We start from the raw sequence: 23,336 nt of genomic DNA, 5'->3' as shown, positions 1-23,336 counted from the left end.
CCCACCATGAGGAGTTGATGTGTTTTATGCCTCTGCTCAGTTCCATCAGGCTTGCTTCCACTCCCTCAGAGGGCAGGGGTACAGCACCACATTAACTCTGGTCTCCAAGACGCAAAGGGGGTTAGAAGGGAGTAGAGAAAAAAGCCACAAGATAATCCCAAGGTAAATGGAAACTGGACAATTCTGGACAGTTCAGCTTGAATTCATGTGGCTTTTGGAGCTCTATCAATAGTAAAGAGTGTGGAAATTGCTGTAACATAACCTCTTGCTAATTGCGACACTTAGAGAAGCGTGCGGACAAAGAAGTAAAAGGAGCGATTGCAGGAACTCAGCATGGAATGTTCTTCTGGGCAGTGACAGCATCATACGTAACTGTATGTGGTGATGGGAAGGCTATGGTACAAGATGAACTAAGATGGACCAAATGGCCTTCCTTCAGGTTCCTCAGGAGGTCCAATTTTGCAGGATACAAGGCTCTGAAAAGTGGCAGATCACGTGATCAGCAATGGTAAGTCTGACACATCTAGTTCCTTAGTTCTGAGCTGTCTCTAACCTGACTGTCCAATTACTGGTCTGGAGGAGGATGTACTGAAACTAAACATCTTTATTGGGCATGTTTTTTTCCCCAAAAGGAAAAGGAAAAACAAAGGTTTAACATCCTGGATACAAATTATTTTTCAAATATTCCCACTCTGAGCGATGCAAGTTGGCCATTAACAAAATTGGCAAAAGGAGGTCAGCAGCAGCTGTGGCAAGTGTGAAAACTACCAATCCCAGAATGTACTTCCACATCAAGAACCAGCAAGCATATTGGGAGATGCCACCTCCATCACCGAGTCTCTATCAGGGGAGTCCCAGCAACCTTGGGCAATCACTCAACGAAAGAATTCACGTTGCATCAAAGTTTGTGTGTGGACTTGAGAGCTGCATCACCTCCTCCTCCACATCCTCGGCAATTGATTTCACATATTTCTCCTGGGCATCCATTGACCTGCTTATTGCTAAGGAAACACTCAGGATAATCAGCAAAAACATAATAATAAATACATTTACAAGTAATAATGAGAACTTATTGCAGCTCCAGTGGGCAGCATAACGCAGGCAACATCTAGAGAGAGGCAGAGTGGGGGGACTGGGGGGGGTAGGGGGAGAGAGAGAGAGAGAGAGAGAGAAAAAGAGGGCTGCAGAGAGAGGGAGGGGGGAGAGAGAGCGAGCACACACACAAGTGCACACAGAAATTGGGGCAAATGCACAGTGGAGTGGGGAGAGTGAGAGAGAATGCCGAATGCCTTGGGTGTGGGGGTGGGGTAGGGTAGTGCAGAGGGGTAGAGGGCGGCGCCCGGCGCGGAGGGAGACAGGGCGGCACCCGGCGCGGAGGAGGAGACAGAGGGATGCAGACAGGGTAGAGAGCAAGAGAAGGTTTTGCCTTAGCTGTTTGTAGCAGCTTGCCCCAGTTTTGATCTTTAATCACTGGCCTCAAACAATACAACGATGCTGCTAATGAAATGGTCTGTGAGAAGGATACATGGCAAACTGGAAATCTGCTCCAACTGCTGCTGACATCATGGCTTCCAGTGTTCTCTGCTCCGAATCCCCAAAACAGTATCCGTTCGCCTTATCGACAGCCTTCATCACATGCTTCATGGTCTCTTTATCCTGTGGGAAAGATCACACTGAAACTGAAACAAGCTCTGCATGGATCCGAAAACACATTCACCTCACAACAGTCAAGTACCCTCTGCACCCGCCTCAAAATCGATGTTTCTCACAACATCTTGTACTGCGTAATCTCCTCTCACACCCTTTGTTTATTCTGAATGTTCTGTACATCTCAATGTGGATCCGTGACTTGGAAATCCTCACAATCACAGCGCCTAACTGTAAATACTCATGCACCCCAGCTCATATTCCATAATATTGTCACACTATCAATCCCAACACTCAGGCATTACCCTGTAATCCCAGTGAATGCAATACTGTGGCCTGATGTATTTGTAAAGTTCTCAAGCACTAATGCACCTATTGATGCTGCTGAAAAGCCAGTTAGTGAGCAGCCACGCACCTGCACATTAAGAGGTATAAAGGAGACCAGACTGTAATCTTCGATCACTTCCACCAGTTTCTTGTTTAATCGTCGAAAATTTTTGAAGAAAGGATCTTTGGCCAAATGGTCCAACAGGTAAGACAGATCCAACACCTCAGTGTAATAATCCAGATTAAATGCTTAAAAAGAAAGAAAGCAGATCTTAGCCCAAGTGCAGGCTCACACTTGCTAACAGCCCAGTGTTGCCGTAATTTCATCCTTTCTACGCAAAGCACTGGCTGCATTTTCAATATGTCACAGCAATACAAACAGTAAATTAACAGAATGCAAAGATTTCCACCTGTAAATTATCAATGTTAAATTAAAGACTGAACTTTGCTCCTGGACTTTCTAACATTAGAACCAGCTTGTTTCTGTTTTAAAATGAAGTCTCTCCCCATAGTACAGGATTCTCAGCTCTTCCTCACAGACCTGTGCCACTTCACAGGCTTAGAACCCAGAATCCCTCATCAGGACTGGGGCTCTGGAATCACCCAGCCTCCTCCCAACAGACCTGAGGAACACCCACCCCATCTCACTTTGTTGCAAGTATCCCTTACCTAGTTTCCCAAACTGTTCGATGAGATCTATTTTGGAGAGGATGTTGACGTGAGGTAGCTCCACTTGTAGCATGGTGGACAGGGATGTGCAGAGGATGGAAATAAACTTTGCTGGATCGGTACAGTAGTGAGAATCCACCAAATGGACAGCCGTTAGCTGCAGGAAGAAAAACGGACAGATTAACATGGGGTCAGAACTTTGCATTTAATCCTACAGTACCTCCCCCCCACCTTCTCCTGACTTAATCTTCTGCTGTGATATCAGATTCCCTTGCACTCCTCACATGAGCAACTGCTCGCAGTGCACGAATGAGTGATAGTGGGTTTGGTCTCAGAGCTGAGCCCTATCTCAACAACCCTGGCCACATTTCCTCCTCTCTAACCAAAAGCCATGAGACTGATTGTAGTATCTCTATCACAAGCCTAACATAGTCACTAACTGAGAACAGATCAGGAATCAAAGCCTCTGGTCTATATGTCTCAGTGCCGTGCCAGACTAGTTGCAGTCTAACAAATAAAATTAGGGGAAAGAAGTGTCATAAATCAGCTTCTTTGAGCATGAAAGGCAGGGTAAGCTTTCAGGTATAACTTTCAGGGTCACATCTGAAACACAGGGTGTTCTCTCTAGATGATGACTGACCTGATAAATATTTCCAAAATTATTTATCCCCAAGTGTGAACTCACCCTGAAATTCCACTTGGCTAATTGTCCAAGGATGTTCCTCACAGAGCTGTTGTGGGTGTACAGCTCCACCTGACCAGGACAGTCAAACAGGAAGTAACAGTCCTTGAAGCGTTCTAGCTTGCCCAGTAGCCAATCCAGGTTTGCCTCCAAGTATTCCATGCAGTAAATGAGCCCTCCATTAGGGCCCAGTCCGAGACCATCCATAACATCATCAAGTTTCACCAGCTCAGCAATGTCCACAAAACACTGGTATGGAATAAGATCATTAGCAGGGTCAAGGTTCACTACTGCGACCTTGCGGCCCAGCTTTGAGAGAAACTCTTGCATCCCCTTGCAATAGGTGGTCTTCCCCGAGCCAGGTGGCCCAATAACCACCTGGCCAAAAATCACAGTTGGAGGCCTGGGCTCTTCTGACATCCTAACCAGGTTCCTAGAGGTTCATCACGGCTCCACAGGCCTGGAACAGATAGAAAACATCAGAAAACATCCCACCAGTGCTGTGCACTATAGTGGTTATGTTACTGGACAATGAATGCAGAGGACAAGTTCAAATCCCACTGTGGTAATCTGAGAATTTGAATGGGGTGGCAAGGAATGGAGCAGGGTGATCAACGCTTATGGAATAAAATAAGGGACACCTTGACCGTGGGATTGTGGGGGTAGTGGAGAGTGCCAGTTGTGGGAGATGCTGTTGACACCAGGGAGCGGGGGTGTGCATGCTCACTAAACAAAAGAGGCAAAGGCTGTCCTAGAAATACAGGAGCAGCAGGAATATAACCCGGGGATTGGAGCAATGCAGCTCGGCCATGTGGAATGTGCATCTTGCAGAATGTGGGAAGTCGTGGAAGGAGAAAGCATCTTTGATTATGACAGCTGCAGGAAATATCACCAACTGCAGAAACTTGAGCTCCGAATTGCAGAGCTGGAGTCAATACCGTGCACCCGCAAGGCATAGATTTACTCAGGTAGCACGTTGAGAGGGGGTAACACCGCAGCTAAGTAGTATACAGGCAGAGAGGGAATGGGTGACTGCCAGAGTATCTAAGAGAAACAGGAAGGTAATGCAGGAACGCTCTGAAGCTAAAAGCAAAATACTGCAGATGCTTGAAATCTGAAACCAAAACAGAAAATGCTGGAAAAACTCAGGTCTGGCAGCAACTGTGGAGAAAGAAACAGCGTTAACATTTCGAGTCCATATGACTCTTCTTCAGAACCCCTGAAGCTTTGTCGCTTTCTAACTGCTTTTCCATTTTGGATACTGGTGAGCGAGATGGTTCCTCAGAGGACTGTAGCAAGAGCCAAGTCCGTGGCACCACGAGTGGCTCAGCTGCACAGGAGGGGAGGAGGAAGAGTGGAAGTGCTATAGTAGTAGGGAATTCCATAGTTAGGGGAGCAGACATGTGTTTCTGTGGCTGTAGACGTGAGCCCAGGATGGTATGTTGCCTCCATGGTGCCAGGGTCAAGGATGTCACAGACTGACTGCAGGACATTCTTTTGGGGGAGGGTGAACAGCCAGAGGTCATGGCCCACACTGGGACCAATGAGATAGGTAGGAAAAGGAATGAGGTCCTGAAAGCAGATTTTAGGGAATTAGTAAGGGAATTAAAAAGCAGGATCTCAAGAGCAGTAATCTCAGGATTACTCCCAGTTCCACGTGCTAGTGAGCATAAGAATAGGAAGTTTGAGCAGTTCAACACATGGCTGGAGAAATGGAGTAGGAGGGAGGGCTTTAGATTTCTAAGGCTTTGGGGTCGGTTTTGGGGCAGTTGGGGCATGTTCAAGAAGGATGGGTTACACCTTAACAGGACTGGGATTAATGTCCTCGCGGGCAGGTTTGCTAATGCGGTTGGGGAGGATTTAAACTAGATTGGCAGGGGGACAGGAGCCTGAGGGGAAATTCAGAGTGCAGAGGGGAAAAAACTGGCAGTGAGAATTAGTGAAGTATCATCTGATAACGAGGATATGTCAGAGAGCAGTATCAAGATAGATAGAATTCTTGGACAGTTTGATAGAATTAGAGTAGGCAATAATAAGTCATTAGACGGGGTCAGAATAAGGAGGAAAGTTAAAAAAAATATCTAAATCATAGCTTGTGTGCATGTATGTGAACACACAGAGTGTGGTTAACAAGATTGATGAACTGCAGGCACAGGTTGACAAATGGAATTATGATGTTATTGCTATCACAGAGACCTGACTCAAAGGAGGGCAGGACTGGGCGTTAAATATTCCTAGGTAGAATCTGTTTAGGAGAGACAGGAATAGAAGAAGAGCAAGGAGGGGAAGAGTGGCAATATTGATTAAAGATGGCATTACAGTACTGGAAAGAGAGCATCTTCCAGAGGGGTTAAGGACGGAATCTCACTGGCTAAAGGTAAGGAATGAAAAAGGTGCAATAACATTGATTGGTGTAGTATATAGACCACCAATTAGTGGAAGCAATGTGGAGAAACAAATTTACAAAGAAATTACGGAGAGGTGCAAGAAGTATAGAGTAATCATAATGGGGGACTTTGATTATCTAAATATAGATTGGGATAGGAATAGTACAGAGGAACAAGAGGGGCCAGAGTTCCTGGAATGTGTTCAAGATAATTTTCTGCAGCAGTATGTTTCCAGTCCAGGACATGCACTTTTGGACCTGGTTCTGGAGAATGAGTTGGCTCAAGTAGATCAAATAACAGTGGGACAACCTCTAGGGAACAGTGACCATTGTATCAGAAGGTTTAGGTTAATCATGGAAAAGGACAGGGAACAATCCAGAGCAGGGATAATTAATTGGGGGAATGCATTTGATTCAAGTGAGTTGGATGAAATGTTGGCAGAAAAAAATGGTGGCTGAACAATGGACAACCTTCAAAGAAAAAGTATTGCAGGCAACATCAAGGTATATTCCCTTGAAGGGGAAAGGTAGGACAAATAAATCCAGAGTGTCCTGAAGAGAGATAGAGGTAAAGATGAAAAGGAAGAAATGCGTGTACAACGGTGTCAGGCAGAAAACATAGTGGAGAATCAGGCTGAATATAGTAGGACCAGAGGGGAATTGAAGAAACTAATAAGAAAAGCAAGGAGAGAGCATGAAAAGAGGCTGGCAGTGAACCCCAAGGTACACTATAAGCATGTAAATAATAAAAGGGTGGTAAAAGAAATAGTAGGACCGATTAGAGACAAAAAAGGGGACTTGTATGCGGAGGCTGGGGAAATAGTGGAGGTGCTGAATGAGTACTTTGCATCTGTCTTTACAAAGGAAGGAGATGCTACCCAGGCCAAGGTGAGAAGGGAGGTAAACTTGTACACTAGAAGAATCTACAATTGAGAGGAAGGTGGTGTTGGAAAGGCTTTCTTTACTTAAAATATATAAGATATCAGGACCAAATGAGATGCATCTAAGAGTACTGAGGGAAGTGAGAGAAGAAATTGCAGAGGCACTAGTGATAATCTTCCAGTCTTCCTGAGACACAGGAGGTGCCAGAGGACTGGAGAATTGCGAATGTTACACCCTTGTTCGAAAAGGGTGCAAGGAAAAAGTTGGCAACTACAGACCGGTCAGTTTGACCTCAATGGTAGGGGAACTTGTGGAAACTACAGTACAGGATAAAATCAATAGTTACTTAGACAAGTACAGGGATAATTAAGGAAAGCCAGTATAGATTCATTAAGGGAAAATCATTTTTAACTAACTTGCTGGAGTTTTTTGAGGGGGTAAGAGAGGAAGATGAAGGGAAATGCTGTTGATGTGTATATGGATTTTCAAAAGACATTTGATACAGTGCCACACAACAGACTTGTGAGCAAAATTCAATGTCATGGAATAAAAGGGAAAGTAGGCACTTGGATAAGAAATTGGCTGAGTGACAGGAAACAGAGTAGTGACAAATGGTTATTTTTTCAGATTGGAAGGAGGTTTGTAGTGAAGTTCCCCAGGGGTCAGTGTTGGTACCCTTGTTCTTCCTGATAATATATTAATGACTAGACTGTGGTGTGCAGGGCATAATTTCAAAATTTTCAGATGATACGAAGATTAGAAATGTTGTCAACTGTAATGTGGATAGTCCTGAACTTCAAAAGGACATGGACATCTTGATGGATTGGGCAGACAAGTGATAGAGAAGTGAGAGGTGATTTATTTTGGCAGGAAAAATATGATGAGACAGTATAAATAAGGGAGCCTCTAAAGGAGGTGCTGGAATAGAGGGACCTCAATGTGTATGTACATAGGTCATTGAAGATGGCAGAGCTAATTGAGACAGCAGTTAATAAGACATATATCTTAGGTTTTATCAGCAGAGGCATTGAGTACAAGAGTAAGGACGTCATGTTGAAATTGTATAAGATGCTAGTTAGGCCTCATCTGCAGTCCTGCGTCCAGTTCTGGGCACCATACTTGAGGGAGATGTGAAGGCATTGGAGAGAGTACAGAGGAAATTCACAAGAATGATTCCAGGGATAAAGAACTGTAGCTATGGGGATAGATTGGAGAGACTGGGACTCTTTTCCCTGAAGAAAGGGTGGCTAAGGGGAGACTTGATAGAGGTATTCAAGATCCTGAGGGGTATGGACAGGGTAAATAGTGATAAACTGTTCCCACTCGAGAGAACATCAAGAACTAGATAGAGGGCACAGATACAAAATAATTGGCAAAAGGAGTAAGAGTGATGTGAGGAAAATATTTTTCACCCACAGGGCAGTTGGAGTCTGGAAGAAATGTCCTGAAAGGGTGGTGGAGGCAGGTTCGAATGAGATATTCAAAAGGGAATTGGATTGCTACCTGAAAAGAAAGAATGTGCAAGGTTACGGAGATAAGGCAGGGAAGTGGGACTAGATGGAATGCTCTTTTAGAGAGCCAGTGCAGACTCGATAGGCCGAATGGCCTTCTTCTGCACAAAGATACTAGGATACTGTGAAAAGGCAAAACAAAGAATAATCCCTTAAAATACAAGACAGCTGGCCACCCAGAATTAGGAGATAAGAATGCTTTTTATACAGTGAGTTGCTGCAATCTGGAATGCACGGCGGAAGCAGATTCATCAGTAACTTTCAAAAGGGAATTGTATTAATACTTGAAAGGTTAAGGAGAGAGAGCATGGACTGATTGAACAGGCCTTTGAAATAACCAACACTGGCAGAATGGCCCTCCTTCTGTACTTGATCACTCTAAACTCCTGTGAAGCAGCTTCCTACAAGAGAAGAATTCCACGAACAGGGAGCAGGAGCAGCAGCAGCACGGTGACTGGACTCAGCTCCCTCCAAGCCCCTCTTCCCCCTCCCTGACGGTGAGCACCACACTCAGGAGCCCAGCCAGAGTGCCTACCCTGCCTTGGCCCGCTTTTCCACGGCAACCTCTCCTACCGCAGGAAAACTGAAGCCGCACCAGATAGCGAAAGGCCGAATCCTCACTCCCCCGCCTTACGGGTCAGCGTGAGCAGACACAAAGCTGCAGGCCCTACCGGAGCGACTGAGCATGTGCAGCACCCCCACCCCACCCCCATTCCGAGCATGCGCATCCCCCCTCCTCCCCCGGGCTATCCGAGCATGCGCATCCCCCCTCCTCCCCCGGGCTATCCGAGCATGCGCTGTGGTAAGGCGCAGACAAGGACATTTTGTAAATGTGGCAGGCTAGGGAGGAAAAATTGATCCTGTATGATTCCCAAAAGCTCTGCAGCTTTCCCACCTGTTATCCCTCGGTTTATTTATTTTGTTATTCGGTAATTAGAGGGGAACATCGCTGGCATTTGTTGCCCGCCCCTTATTGCTTTCGAGAAGGTGGTGGTGAGCCACCTTCCTGAACTGCTGTTAGGGAGGGAGATCTAGGATTTTGACCCAGCAACAATGAAGGAAAGCTGATGTATTTCCAATGTCAGGATGGTGCCTAACTTGGAACTGGTGATGTTCCCGTCCATCCGTTGTCCTTGTCCTTCAAAGCTGAGGTTGCGGATTTGGAAGTTGCTGTGGAAGAAGCTTTGGCATGGTGCACCGGTACATCGTGCAGGTGGTATGCACTGGAGTCAGTGCACTCATTGGTGGTGAATGGGGTACCATTCAAATAGGTTGCTTAGCTCTGGATGATGTCAAGCTTCGTGAGTGTCATTGGAACTGCACACCAACCCAGCCAAGTGAATAGTAACAAAAACAGAATTACCTGGAAAAACTCAGCAGGTCTGGCAGCATCGGCGGAGAAGAAAAGAGTTGACGTTTCGAGTCCTCATGACCCTTCAACAGAACAGTATTCCACCACACTCCTAACTTGTGCTTTGTAGATGATGCACAGTCTCTGGGGAGTCTGGAGGCAAGTTACTCACTGCAGAATAGCCAACCCCAGACCTGTTTTTATAGGCTAATTGATAGAGGTTGATTGCTATTTTTACCCAACAATTCCATTATCATTACAGTCATAGAGGTCTACAGCACAAAAAATGACTCTTTAGCCCATCGAGTCTGCGCAGGTCAAACAAGTACCTAACTATTCTAATCCCGTTTTCCAGCACTAGGCCCATAGCCTTGTATGCCATGGCATTGCAAGTGCACATCCAAATACTTCTTAAATGTTATGGGGGTTTCTGCTTCTACCACCCTTTCAGGCAGAGTTCCAGATTCCCACCACCCTCTGGGTGAAACAATTCTTCCTCACATCCCCTCTAAACCTCCTGCCCCTTACCTTAAATCTATGCCCCCTGGTTATTGATCCCTCCACCAAGGGGAAAAGTTCCTTCCTATCTACCCTATCTATGCCCTTCATAATTTTATACTTATTATTCTTAGATCATTTCCATTAAGTTTTTCATCATCATGATTACCATATCAGCAGGTCATATCTGGTTCAACTAACGCTAACCACATTCATAAATGTCAGCAGAATACAGATGTTAGTCTGAGGCCGACACAACCGTGGCAGCAGCATCATGCAACTACCAGGATGGTAGAAGACAGACTAGATAGACCATTGTCTTTTATTGCTTAGAAATTCACACGTTCTGTAGGGTCATTTCTATGATTCATGTAAGCAGTGATAGAGCAAGTTTACATTTCACCCATTTCCGAATTAAAGTTTATCATGGGCCTCGGTAACACCTTATTAACTTGAAAGGAAGTTAGATCTTTCTCTTCTCCAGGTTACTCCCCTTACCCTGCTACCTGAGGCAGCAGCCCATATTGAAACTGGTTCCTTAGGTGGCATCATCCCAATGAACCTAGATCCCAAACACAAGCAGGACATTCAACTGTACAGATCAATCTTACATTTAAGATAAATCACATTTCAAATAATGTCAGCTTATTAACATCTCAAGAAAAATAATTCCCTCCACCCCACAAACTAGGATTGCAGGCTGTGCCCATCAATTGATAAGATCAGGGTGGGAGAGTGTCCAAACCTGATTAATCAGAGGTTAGAGTTGGAGATTACACATGAACTTGAGACCACATCTAGAATGCTGTGTACAGTTTTAGTCTCCTTATTTAAGAAAGGATAAATGCGTTAAAAGCAGTTCAGAGAAAGTTCATTGAACTGATACCTGGTACGGGGATTACCTTTCGAGGAAAGGTTTGACAGGCTGGGCCTTTATTCATTGGAGTTTAGAAGATTGAGAAGTCATCTTATTGAACATATAAGATCCTGAGGGTACTTGACAGGGTGGATGCTGAAAGGATGTTTCCGCTTGTGGGAGACTCTAGAACTAGGGGACGCAGTTTAAAAATAAGGGGTCTCCCATTTAAGGTGGATATGAGAAGAAATGAGAAGAAGAAAGTGTTGTTTAGGAGAAGATTCCAGAGCGAGTTCTTCGAGAGTGGAGATTGGAAACCTTCCAGTGAAAGACTGAGTTTAGTAAGCTCATGGTGTGACAAGCGTTTAGTGGGAGTTGATGAGGGATCCATAGCATCTGTTTGGGGTGATATCTGTCACTTGGTTTCAGAGTGTGATGTGCCTGACCACTGGTCACCTATTGGTTTACATGAACTTATACTCTCATGTTCACAGTAAGTACAGACAACCTTTGTAACTTGTGTTATCCTTTCAAATCATTATGTATCTATAAAGGTATAGTTGTGGATGAAGAAGTAATGTAATATAGTTCATCTTTTGTGGTTTAAGAAATGTTTTACTCTTTTGTTAAAAGTTCATCAGCTGACTCCTGTGACTCTGTTCAGTAGCCACTCTCCACATATCTAAACAAAAAAATAAAAGCTAGGATCTATCAAGCCAGGTTCCACCCTGGGATCAGGCTTATCCAGTAGTAACATCAGCTGGGATCATAACAATGAACAAAAAGTACAGCACAGGAACCGGCCCTTTGGCCCTCCAAGCCTACGCCAATTATATTGCCTGTCAAACTAAAACATTTTGCACTTCTGGGGTCTGTATCCCTCTATTCATGTATTTGTCAAGCTGCCTGTCAAACACCACTATCGTAGCTGCTCCCACCACCTCCTCTAGCAGCAAATTCCGGACACTCAATATCCTCTGTGTAAAAAACTTGCCCCGCACATCTCCTCTAAAGTTTTCTCCTCTCACCTTAAATGTATGTCCCCTAGCAATTGACCTTTCCACCCTGGAAAAAAGCTTCTATCTACTCTGTCCATGCCACTCATAATTTTGTAAACTTCTATCAAGTCGCCCCTCAATCTCCGTCACTCTAGTGAGAACAATCCAAGTTTCTCCAACCTCTCCTCTTGGTAATAACCGCCAGACCAGGCAGCGTCCTGGTAAACCTCCTCCGCAATCTCTCCAACACCTCCATAACCTTCTGGTAATATGGTGACCAGAATTGCGCACAATATTCTAACTGTGGCCTAACCAAGGTTCTATACAGCTGCAGCATGACTTCCCAGCTTTTATACTCAGTACCCCTGCCGATGAAGGCAAGCATGCCATATGCCTTCCTGACTACCTTATCCACCTGCATTGCCACTTTCAGTGACCGGTGGACCTGTACACCCAGATCCCTCTGCCTGTCAACGCACCTAAGGGTTCTGCCATTTACTGTATCATTCCTACCTGTATTACCTTCCAAAATGCATTACCTCGCTTTGTCCGGATTAAACTCCATCTGCCATTTCTCCGCCCAAGTCTCCAACCGATCTATATCCCATTGTATCCTTTGACAATGCTCTTCACTATCTGCAACTCCTCCAGCCTTAGTGTTGTCTGCAAATTTAATTAGCCCAGTTACATTTTCCTCCAAATCATTTACGTATACTACAAACAGCAAAGGTCCCAGCACTGATCCCTGCAGAATATCACAAGTCACAGCTCTCCATTCAGAAAAGCACCCTTCCACTGCTACCCTCTGTCTTCTATGACCAAGCCAATTCTGTATCCATCTTGCCAGCTCACCTCTGATCCCGTGCGACTTTACCTTCTGTACCAGTCTACCATGAGGGACCTTGTCAATGGCCTTATTGAAATCCTTGTAGATAATATCCACTGCCCTTCCATTGTCGATCATCTTTGTCACTTCCTCGAAAAACTCAATCTTTACTTAGTGAGACACGACCTCCCCTTCACAAAACCATGCTCTCACTAATACGCCCATTTGCTTCCAAATGGTAGTAAATCCTGTCACGAAGAACCTTCTCCAATAATTTTCCTACCACTGACATAAGGCTTACTGGCCTGTAATTTCCTGGATTATCCCTGCTACCCTTCTTAAACAATGGAACAACATTGGCCATTCTCTAGTCCTCTGGGACCTCACTCGTAGCCAGTGAGGATACAAAGATTTCTGTTAAGGCCCCAGCAATCTCCTCCCTTGCCTCCCTCAGTACTCAGGGGTAGATCCCATCTGGCCTTGGGGACTTATCCACCTTAATATTCTTCAAGACGCCTAACACCTTTTTTTTTGATCTCAACATGATCCAGGCTATCCACACACTCTTCCCTAGACAAATCGACCACTAAGTCATTCTCTTTGGTGAACACTGATAAGTACTCTTTTAGTATCTCTCCCATTTCTTCTGGCTCCACACACACATTCCCATCTCTGTCCCTGAATGGGCCTACCCTTTTCCTGACTACCCTCTTGCTTTTTACATATGTATAAAAAGCTTTGGGATTTTCCTTAATCCCGGTTGCCAATGACTTTTCATGACCCCTTTTAGCCCTCCTAACTCCTTGCTTAAGCTTCTTCCTACTTTCCTTATATTCTCCACGGCTAGGGGGCAGTCGTCTTATAAGAGTCAGACTTTTTAGGAATGAAATTAGGAAACAATTCTTGGAAAAGGGTGATAGAAGTTTGGAACTCTTTTCCATAAATGATACTAGATTAATTATTAATTTTAGAACCAAGATAGGTAGATTTGTGTTAGCCCTAGGTAACAAGGAATAACGTGTATATGGAATTAGGTCACAGTTCTTGAGTAGCACTTAAACCCATAAATTTCTGTTTCAGACTTGAAAGGGCTACCACCTGAGCCATGCTGATATCTACAAGGCTGATTTGGTATGGTCACATCACACAGAAAAGCAGCCGTGAAAAACAAAACCATTACTCACACCTGCATACAATTCTGTTGAGGATGTTCTTCAGCTCTACTGGACTCACCTCCATGTCATTTCCAGCCAGACTTTTGACATTCCTATCACTCCATTTACAGAATTGCAAGGGGTTGAAAAAGGAAGTGTGGTTGAAGTGGTTAGACTTACTTAATTTGAAAAATGATTAGGTTTTTCCAAGAATCCTACTGGGATACGTATTGCACAAAAGTGAATGCTTGTGGATGAATGCTCTTTTCAGTTAGTTTGTGTGTTTGAGGCTCATTCTGTTCTGTAATTGGGGACGACACCTGAATCAACTAACATTCATGGGGAATTGTGAGAAGTGGCATTAAATCAGTAGAGTAAAATAATTTGCAAAGATTAGACTAAAGAGAAATCGTCAAATTCCATTGAATACTCAACAGTAAGAAATTCTGCCGCTTCCATCAAGACAAAACATTGTAGGAAAATATTTTATTTAATGTACAAAATATTTTTTCATGAAATTGAACCATCGAATGTACATTGAATTGTAATAAAACAGAATATGCTGGCAATACTCAGCAAGTGAGGCAGCAACTGTGGAGAGATTCAGCGGGTCAAGTCCATGATGACCCTTCATCAAAATGGCCTGAGTATTTCCAGCATTTTCTGTTTTTATTTCAGATTTCCAGCATCTGCAACATTTTGCTTTTGTATACAAGAAAAATGGTTTCTAATTACAGTATCCTCCATCACACTGTGACTGGACTCTGCACTCAGTTCTGGGATTTTCCCTTCTGGGATACTTCCTTATTTACCACTTTAGTTACCTCCTCAAAAAATTCAACTAGGTTCTTTTAGACACGACTTACCCTTTACAAATCCATGCTAGCTCTCTCTGATCAGCTCACATTTGTCTAATTGCTCAGTCACTCGGTCAAGATTCTAGTCACTTCCCCACAACAGACATTAGACAAATAGGCCTACAACTTGCTAATTTATCGCTCCCACATTTCTTGCTTTTTCTACACAGTTTCGTATCCATTTCCAGGATTAGCCAGAATCCTGTCAGCTTTGAGTTTACCTTAATATGCTCTATCGTTGCACCTGCCATCCTTCAGTCCCAAACCTGTGGCCAATTCAACCCAAGTGTACTGGGGTCCAGCTATTCACCATTTACAGTACCTTAACTTTGCATATGACACCAAGTTAGGTGACAATAAATAGTGTAGATGGAAGTAGAATATTGCAAAGAAACATTTACAGGGCAATACAGGGCACAATTGTGGCAGATGGACATCAATGTGGGAATTGCACTTTGGACCTAGGAAAGATAGATCAGAATATTTTCTAAATGGCAAGGAGATAGGAACTGTGGATGAGTAGACAGATTAAGGACTCCAAGTACATAAATCACTAAAAAGAGTGCACATCTATAAATGCAGAATTTAGAAATCCAGTATAAAGTGGTCATATTTGCATTGGTTAAAGATTCCAAACTAGGTAGCAATGAAATGGTTATAGACAGCTCAGAAATTACAGAACAGCTAAGCAAAATATCCAACTGGGCAGAACAATAAGAAACATTTTTATACAGCAAGTTGTGACCTGAAATCCACTGCTTGAATGAATGGTGGAATAGATTCAATAGTAACTTTCAAAAGAGAATTGGAAAAATACTTGAATGGAAAAAAATTACAAGGTCCATGGGGAAAGCACCAGGGCATGAGATTAATTAGCTAGCTCCACCAAAGGGCTGGCACATGCCTCATGGGTCAAATGGTCTCCTTCTGTGCTTTGTCATTCAATAATTCCAAAAGGAGCTAGAATTTAATGCAGGCAAGTATGAAGTTGTGCAGATGGGAAGGAAATAAAAGTCTCATACACAATCCATGAATGGTGGTGCATCAGCTCAGGGTGAAGCCGAGTTGCTTTGTAAAGTCAACATGTCCAACCAATGCAAAGCAGCAACAAACAATACCTACGGGGTGTTGAACTCCATAGGCCACAAATTAGAGGTGATCAAACTGTACAGGGCTCTGGTCAGATCTCTCCTTCTTACTGGTTCCCGTATGATTGTGAAGAACAAGTGAGACATTAAAGCACTGGAGGCAGTGTCAGAAGGAACTGATCTCCGTTTAAGTCAGAACAACTGGAGAGGCTTGGGCTCTTCAGCCTGGTAACAAGGCATGTGCGAGGTAACTGCATACAGTTACGCAAGGTTGTTGAAGGTATTGAAAATGTTAACTAATTCATACTAATTCATTAATATATTAAAAATTGGACAGGGACATAGGTCCAATCCCATGACGGGAAAATTTAAAACTAATACCGTGAAACACTTCTTCAGATAAAGAATGAAATCAACCCAGGTAAGGAAATGGAGGCAAAAACCTCAAACATTGGGGACTTTGGGATCTTGATGGATGAATTTAGATGAGCTGAATGGCTAACTATCTTTTGACCCACAGATGCCGTGGGAAATTTGGTGAAAACAGGCACTTATTTTGGATGGACTAGTTGCGTTGGCTGGGGGATGGAAGGGGTGGGTGGGTGTTCATGTCTATGATCAAATCTCCTGGTCCCCAACACCTTTGAATTATTCTCAACCTTCTCTTCAAATCTCTTCATGACCTTACCTCTTTCCTATCTCTCACATTCTCCTAAAAACCCACTTCACCCCAAACATTTTGTTCTTTCAACTATAATCTCTTACACATTTCCTCTCCAAGCTTTGGAATCTTGCCCAGTATCTCCTTGGCATGAATACTGTATTCATGAGCGTTCATAGAAAAATACCTCGACAGTGCATTATATGTTTAATGCACTATACAAATGTAAACAGTTATTGTTTATCCTCTGTTTGTTTTGCCAGAGCTTCATTCAGTTCCTCAGTTGCTTTATACTCTGATCTATGGTTGAGGTTGGATGGGCTTGGGGGAATCTTGACCATGGTTCCTGCTCGACTGACCATTCCCCTTGCTGCACTGTCAGTGTGAAAAACCAGCAGGTACCAAGAACCTAACACTGCATTTCACAGAAGTAGCAGCTTCCACCCAGTATATACCAGCAGCCGCAGAATGTCACTACCGGGGTAACTGGGTGTGGTTGCTGAGTTCTGACCCTTTAACAAACTTCATGTCCTCTCTGTATTTCATGCTGATCACTGGCTGTCTCCGGAGCAGAGTGTCACCCTGGTCCATCTCCTCAGGCTGATCATACACGGTTGAAATCAAATGCTTGGTTTGTCGACATGCTTTCTTCACTGGTTGGAAGTTCTGGATTCTTTCTCCATGATACCTGCAGAGTCAGAGTGTCGCATAGCAACAATAGGATATCAGCAAGGGCAATTCAAATAAATCATAACCATTCAAAGCTCTTCTGTTCCTGCTGTTGGAAGTGGGATTGAGATGATACCCATGGTAGCATATGGGTTATGAACAGAAGCTCTGTTCTGGCACATCAAGTGTTAAAGTGTTAACTTGGCTCAGAGGTAGCCTCTGAGTCAGAAGGGTGTGATTGTTCTAGTTATAACTCCAGAGACTTGAGCACAAAACTCAGTCTCAACACTACAATGTTGTACTGAGATTGTAACCATATAAAAACATCATCTAAATGCAAGTTCTTTCTTTCATCAGCCTATTCCCTCTTCTCCTGGAAAGGCAGAGTGTCTGGGCTGATCTTTCATTGAATTGTGGTATAAAAATTAAAAATAAAAAGTACCGTGGAATTTCACTCTGAGGAACATGAGTTTCCTGGCGTAGACTTGTGAATTAGAATTTTTTTTTTAATCTCAGCTCACTAGCTTGAAAGCAACAAGGGTTCCAGGAACATACAGTTCCTAGTTTCAACATTCCATACAGTGGGTCTTTGAAAAATTCTCAACAGTTGTTCAACACAACTTCTGTACACTGATGATCACCCAGTGACAGCCTGTTACCAACTGAGACTTTTGTGCAATGAAGACACTCACTTGTGGAAGACTATTTGTAACTCAGTCAATAGCAAACACTTTCCCTCTGACTATTCTGGGCTTCCACCCCTACAACACAGCATACTGCCACAAGGAGCCACTCGTATCACATACCCAAATCCTCGTTTACACTTGGGGTTCTGCCCATCATTGTCCAGAGCATCAGCCAGCCCAGAACTGCTGGAGCCGAGGCCTTGTCCTTCCTTCCATCCCTGCTTTTCCATCACCTTCCTGCCAATTCCCTGGGTAAGAAGCAGAACACACACATTGATCAATATTATTCAAAAGGAAGAGGGTAACTGAATTTAAAGGAGAAGCTTGTCAGACCCAGTCACCATATCCCATTCCATTGAGACACAAAAAAAAATAACTGTAACTGGGCATGTGTATGTGGCAGGGGATTTACTGAGCTGCAGAATTAGCTAATGCAGTGACATAGACTCCAACCATACCTCATTCCATCCCTAATCCACACTTTAAAGATTGTGTTCAGCAGCTTCAAAACAACTGTTTTTGAACTTCTATGATGTGCAGAATCCATCATCGAGACTGAAACTCCAAGGAGTTATAGAGGGGGTGCTACACTGTTGGAGATACTGTCAAGCAAGCCTCTACGTGTTTGTTCAAGTAGGCATTAGATCTCAGAATTTTTCCATGTCCTGGCCAACATTTATCCTTCAACCTATATCAATGCAACACACAAAATGATCCAATTATTTCATTTGTTGTCCATGGGACTGTGCGTGCAATTGGCTTTTTTATTTCAAAAGTATTTAATTTGCTGTGAGGATTAACAGGCTGGAAGGGCCAAATGATCCACTCCTATTCCTATGAAGCACTGTGGAAACTACCATGGATGTGAAAAGCATTGTATAATTGCAGGGACATAGACTCAGAAGTTTATACATAATAAAAATGGAAAATGCTGGAAATATTCAGCAGGTCTGGCAGCACCTGTGAAGGGAGAAACAGTTAACATCTCCGGTTTGTGACCTTTCAGCAGAACAGTTCTGACGAAAGGTCACAGACCTGAAATGTTAACGTTGTTTCTCTCTCCGCAGATGCTGCCAGACCTGCTCAGTTTTGCCAGAATTTTCCATTTTTAAAATTCAGATTTCCAGCATCTGCAAGATTTTGCTTTGTGCAAGTCTATACAGCTTGTAATGTATTTAAAGTGGTTACACCAATTTCATTTTTAATATTTGTTTATTCTGTGTTTCAAGTAAAAAGCAGCAAGGACCAGCTATTATTTAAGTTTGCAAACAACAATTTAAACACATACATTTTATAATTAAGTACAATTTTGAGTAATCTAATAAACAAGGAAACATACTTACCTTAGTATATCTTTCAAAGCCTCCGATACGTGGGGACTGCACGGAGACACTCTCAATGCCCTCTCTCTGCCGTTGTTCCAATCTCATCTGCATATAATCCCGGGAATCTTTATCTCCTCCATCTGTGCAAAATTCAAGAAGTAACTTCGCTTTAGCCTCTGTGCTATAGTAGGAATTCGCTGTGGGTAAAGCCTTTCAACAGTCACTACACAGGCAGAGCAAGCAATCTGCACACACCGCCCTGATTTTCTAAAGGAAACTCCACAAACAGTCTTGTCATCATCTCTGCCCGAAGGAGGCAGGATACACAGCATCTGCACACGGCAGGATTTACAGCATCTGCATATGGCACTGTGAAATGGAAGAAACACAGACTCTACAGCCCATGCCCTACTGTACATTGCAGAAATGCAGGTTCAGCTCCTGTCTTCCTCTAAGCTATTAATATATCCTGTTGTGTGGCCTCATTAATTTACTGCAGATTCCTCATATCCCAAAAATGAAACTTCCTATTACCACTTTACTGGATGTGTTGATTTACATTCTGTGTTTATTCAGGAACACAATTAGACAGACTATTTTACTAATAATCAAACGTGAACATTTCTCCGTCTGTTGCATTTGCAAAGAGTTATAGGAGGAGTCAGGAGTATAAAACGCCAAATTCCAACGCTACATCAAACAGAAAAAAATTATAAGCCATCTCTTTATCCAAACTGACCTTTGTCATAATAAACACTCATATCAACGTCCCAGTCATCTGCCGTCTCCTCGTCAAAATCTGAAAGAAAGCAACAAAAGTCAACCATTGACACCAACCATTACCTGATCACTGCCCTGCCAACCCATTCCCCTTCCCACCCCAACAATCCCCGTGCCCCAACCTACCTCCTTTCTCCTCCTGCCAATACTGGGCATCTGTATAAAACACGAGGCCGGAACCTCCCTTCTCCCACTTCAGCTCAATCTCTTCCTCATACAGTCGCTCTTTTGTCCGCTCCTGGGTTGTAACATCCTCGTACAGAGCTTCATGTCTCTCCCACTCCTCACATGTATCATTGTCCTGGGCAAAACACAAAGCTTCGTGACAGACTGCAGAACAACTGCTTGCATTTATACAGTGCGGGCAGGGCCCCCAGGGAGCTGCCTGCTGGGCGCGAGCCGGGGCCCCTGGAAACTGTCTCCAAATATCTGCATTCCCTCCCAATCCAGACTCAAATGATGAGACTGTTCCAATCCCTGAAGCACCTAGTTCACCATCAAAAGAGAAAGCTCCATCAGCCTGAGGAAGGCTGCGACAGGCGATGGAGCTGCCTCTGAGAATATCCATCTATATCCACATGTAATACTCGTTATTTACCACGGGACCTTTCCCCACAAGGCAAGAAAATGCTGCTTACATCATCAGAATGAGATGTCTCTCCTTCCTCCTCCTCGTCTCTTCTCTTTAAAGATTTCCTGTGTCCTGCCGATCGTTGCTCCTTTCCTGGCCGCAGCGTAGGAGCAGTCATGTCTCCTTGTGGGATTTCTTCTCCTGAAGCTGTATAAACTGTTTCCCCGCTGTATACAGGGGCTGAATCCTGGTATTGGAACGGAACATTACCATAACGCCTGCTAGAGCTGGTCTTGGGAAACTTCAGGCTGAGCTTGGTGATGATACGGGGAGGCAGACGGCACGCTTGGATCAGTTCCAAGAAAACTTTCAGTGGAGTTCCAACATTCCCATTGGGCATTAGTATCGGGGGGTTTAGCTCCGGCAATCTAGACAAGTCCTCAGGGGTGAAAGTCTCACTCTGAGCTCTTTGACTCCGAAGTTCCTTTCTCGTTTTGTATGAAAAGAGGTTAGAATCTGTTGAACAAAAACACTATTAAACATGGTCCTCCACCCAAAGAGAAACAGCAAAGCCCAAACACATGTGCACGCCAACATCCCAATACACATAAACACACACGCACCGACCCCATGTGCTCATGCGCCAATCCCACTATCAATCTCACTGCTAATTAAACTGTCAAATGCAGCTGTGAAACATTTGGGTAGGCCGTCCTCCCAAACCATGGATTTTCTCCAGACTCGGGTGATACTGTTATGTGGGCAGTGATTGGCCAGTGTAGGGCAGGACATGAGGTTTAAAGTTCAGCCAGCCAAGCTCACAACTTGTATTTATATAACATCTATAACATAGCAAAACTTCCCAAGGCACTTCACAGGAACTTTATCCAACAAAAATTTGATACCAAATTATATAAGGAAATATTAAAATAGGAGATCAATTGCTTGACCAAAGCTTTTCTTTAAATATTAATTCTTGGGATGAGAGTGTTAATGGCAAGACCAATATTTATTGCCAATCCCTAATTCTCCTTGAGAAGTTGGTAGTGAGAGGCCTCATTTAGTCCTAAAACCTTCCAAAATCTTTGCATTTCTCCAATTCTGTCCTTTGCCCATTCCTGATTTTAATCGCTCCACTTCAGCCACCTAGGCCCCAAGTTCCAGAACTCTTCCCTAAAACTCTGCTTGTCTAGTGTCAACTGTGTCTCAGTTGATAGCATTTTTGCTTCTGAGTCAGAAAGTTGTGGGTTCAACCCACTCCAGAGACTTGAACACAAAAAATCTAAGTTGACACTCCGATACAGTAGAGGGAGTTCTGCCTTTCAATGAAACTTTGAACCAAGACCTCATCCATTTGCTCTCTTAGGTGGATATAATGGGTCTCATGGCATTATTTTGAAGAGCAGGGAATTTATCCCAAGGATCTGGCAAATATTTATCCTTCAATCAATATCACTAAATATACAGATTATCTGTTGCTGTTTTGGGGGAGCTTGCTATGCACAAATTGGCTGTCTTGTTTTCTACATTGCAACTCTGGCTACAATTCACAATTCAAAAGTACTTAATTGTCTGTAGTGCTCATTGGGAAGTCCTAAGGCTATGAAAGTGATGAAGAGCAAGTCTGTTTAACTCCTTTCCTCTTTAAGACACTCCATAAAAGCTACCTCTTCAACCAAGTTGCAATTCTCATACCTCCTTCTGTGGACCAGTGTCAATTTTTATTTGAAACCTCCTATGGTGTTCCTTGGGGCATTTCAATAAGCTGAAGGTACATTAACAACTTACATTTATGTACAGCCTTTAACATAATAAATTGTCCCAAGGCACTTCACAGGAGTATTGTAAAACAAAATATAACACCACTTCACATCAGGTCATCAGATGACCAAAGGCTTAGTCAAAGAGGTAGGTTGTAAGGGGTGTCTTAAAAGGAATAGAAAGAGGCAGAGAAGTGGAGAGATTGAGAAAAGGAATTGCAGAGTTTAGAGCCAAATGAGGATGAAAGCACAGCTGCCAATGGTGGAATGATCAAAATCAATAATGCACTGGAGGCCAGAAGTGGATGTGTGCATAATTCCGGAGCTTTGCAGGGCTGAGGGAGGCTACACAGATAGGAAGGGGCAAGGCCATGGAGGGATTTGAAAACAAGGATGAGGGGTTAAAATTAACACATTGTCAGAAATGGAGAGTTAATGAAGGTCAACAAGCTCATGGATAATAGGTGATTAAATTTTGGAGCGAGTGAAGATATAAGCGAGAGTTTTGGATGAGTTGAAGCATAAAAGCAAATAGTTGTTGTTGTTGTTGCTGCTGCTGCTGAGAACAAGAGATGCGGCCCCACTCAAAAATCTGCCATTCTCTACCCACCCCCTCCCTCACCTGCAATCTCCGTCGCTCTGACGATGCGGATGAAGCAGCGACTCCGCAGAGAGTCCCCGGCCCTGTCCACCCACTGGCAGCCGTCATACATCAGCAGGAAGCTGGAAGCTCGGTCCGCAGGAAGGCGAACCACACAACAGCAGGTCGGGCTACGGCCTGGCTCCAGCTCTGAGGCTGGAGCTGGAGTCGGGAATGGCCGCCGCCACTCGGGCCGATGCCGGTAATGAAAACAGCTAAAGCCGCCGCTCTCGGTGAACTGCGAGAACTGGTTACGGAGGTCAGCGGAGCGGAGGCTACGCGGAATATTCCCAACAACCGCGTAAACACAATCCCTGGCCTCCATCTTTCAGACTGGCACTGCGGGTCTGCGCCTGCGCACGGGGCAATTGGATTCATACTGGCAACATAGGTTTACTCAGCGGGTCAGGCGTCTGCGGAGAGAAACAAAATCGATCTTTCAAGTGCCGTCCTTCGGATGAGACGTTTAACCACGGCACCGATTGCCCGCCCTCACAGGTGAACATTAAAGA

General features: G+C 43.9%; 2 protein-coding genes across 4 annotated transcripts; both read right to left on the bottom strand.

Annotated features, from left to right (window-relative positions):
* Positions 1 to 586: 586 nt before the first annotated feature.
* Positions 587 to 8,785, bottom strand: gpn2 (GPN-loop GTPase 2). Of its 3 annotated transcripts, none has more exons than XM_041212704.1 (6): positions 8,678 to 8,785; positions 3,329 to 3,785; positions 2,644 to 2,800; positions 2,063 to 2,223; positions 1,526 to 1,656; positions 587 to 991 (listed from the first exon to the last, which is right to left on the bottom strand). In XM_041212704.1, exons 2-6 carry the CDS (start codon positions 3,743 to 3,745, stop codon positions 889 to 891), a joined length of 969 nt encoding a protein of 322 aa, XP_041068638.1. In that variant the 5' UTR covers positions 3,746 to 3,785; positions 8,678 to 8,785; the 3' UTR covers positions 587 to 888. The 3 variants fall into 3 exon arrangements, with proteins under 3 accessions (XP_041068638.1, XP_041068639.1, XP_041068637.1); XM_041212705.1 differs by having other exon boundaries at positions 8,700 to 8,781; XM_041212703.1 differs by having other exon boundaries at positions 8,640 to 8,774.
* A 5,473-nt stretch (positions 8,786 to 14,258) lies between these two features.
* On the bottom strand, positions 14,259 to 23,166 carry gpatch3 (G patch domain containing 3). Its single transcript, XM_041213407.1, has 7 exons — positions 22,807 to 23,166; positions 20,492 to 20,940; positions 19,980 to 20,154; positions 19,813 to 19,872; positions 19,092 to 19,213; positions 17,869 to 17,996; positions 14,259 to 17,081 (listed from the first exon to the last, which is right to left on the bottom strand). Exons 1-7 carry the CDS (start codon positions 23,147 to 23,149, stop codon positions 16,868 to 16,870), a joined length of 1,491 nt encoding a protein of 496 aa, XP_041069341.1. The 5' UTR covers positions 23,150 to 23,166; the 3' UTR covers positions 14,259 to 16,867.
* Positions 23,167 to 23,336: the final 170 nt, after the last annotated feature.

Source organism: Carcharodon carcharias, chromosome 19 (assembly GCF_017639515.1).
Source record: "Carcharodon carcharias isolate sCarCar2 chromosome 19, sCarCar2.pri, whole genome shotgun sequence".
NCBI lineage: Eukaryota > Metazoa > Chordata > Chondrichthyes > Lamniformes > Lamnidae > Carcharodon > Carcharodon carcharias.
Note: the sequence above shows the minus strand (reverse complement) of the source record. Positions and strands in the feature narration are given on the sequence as shown.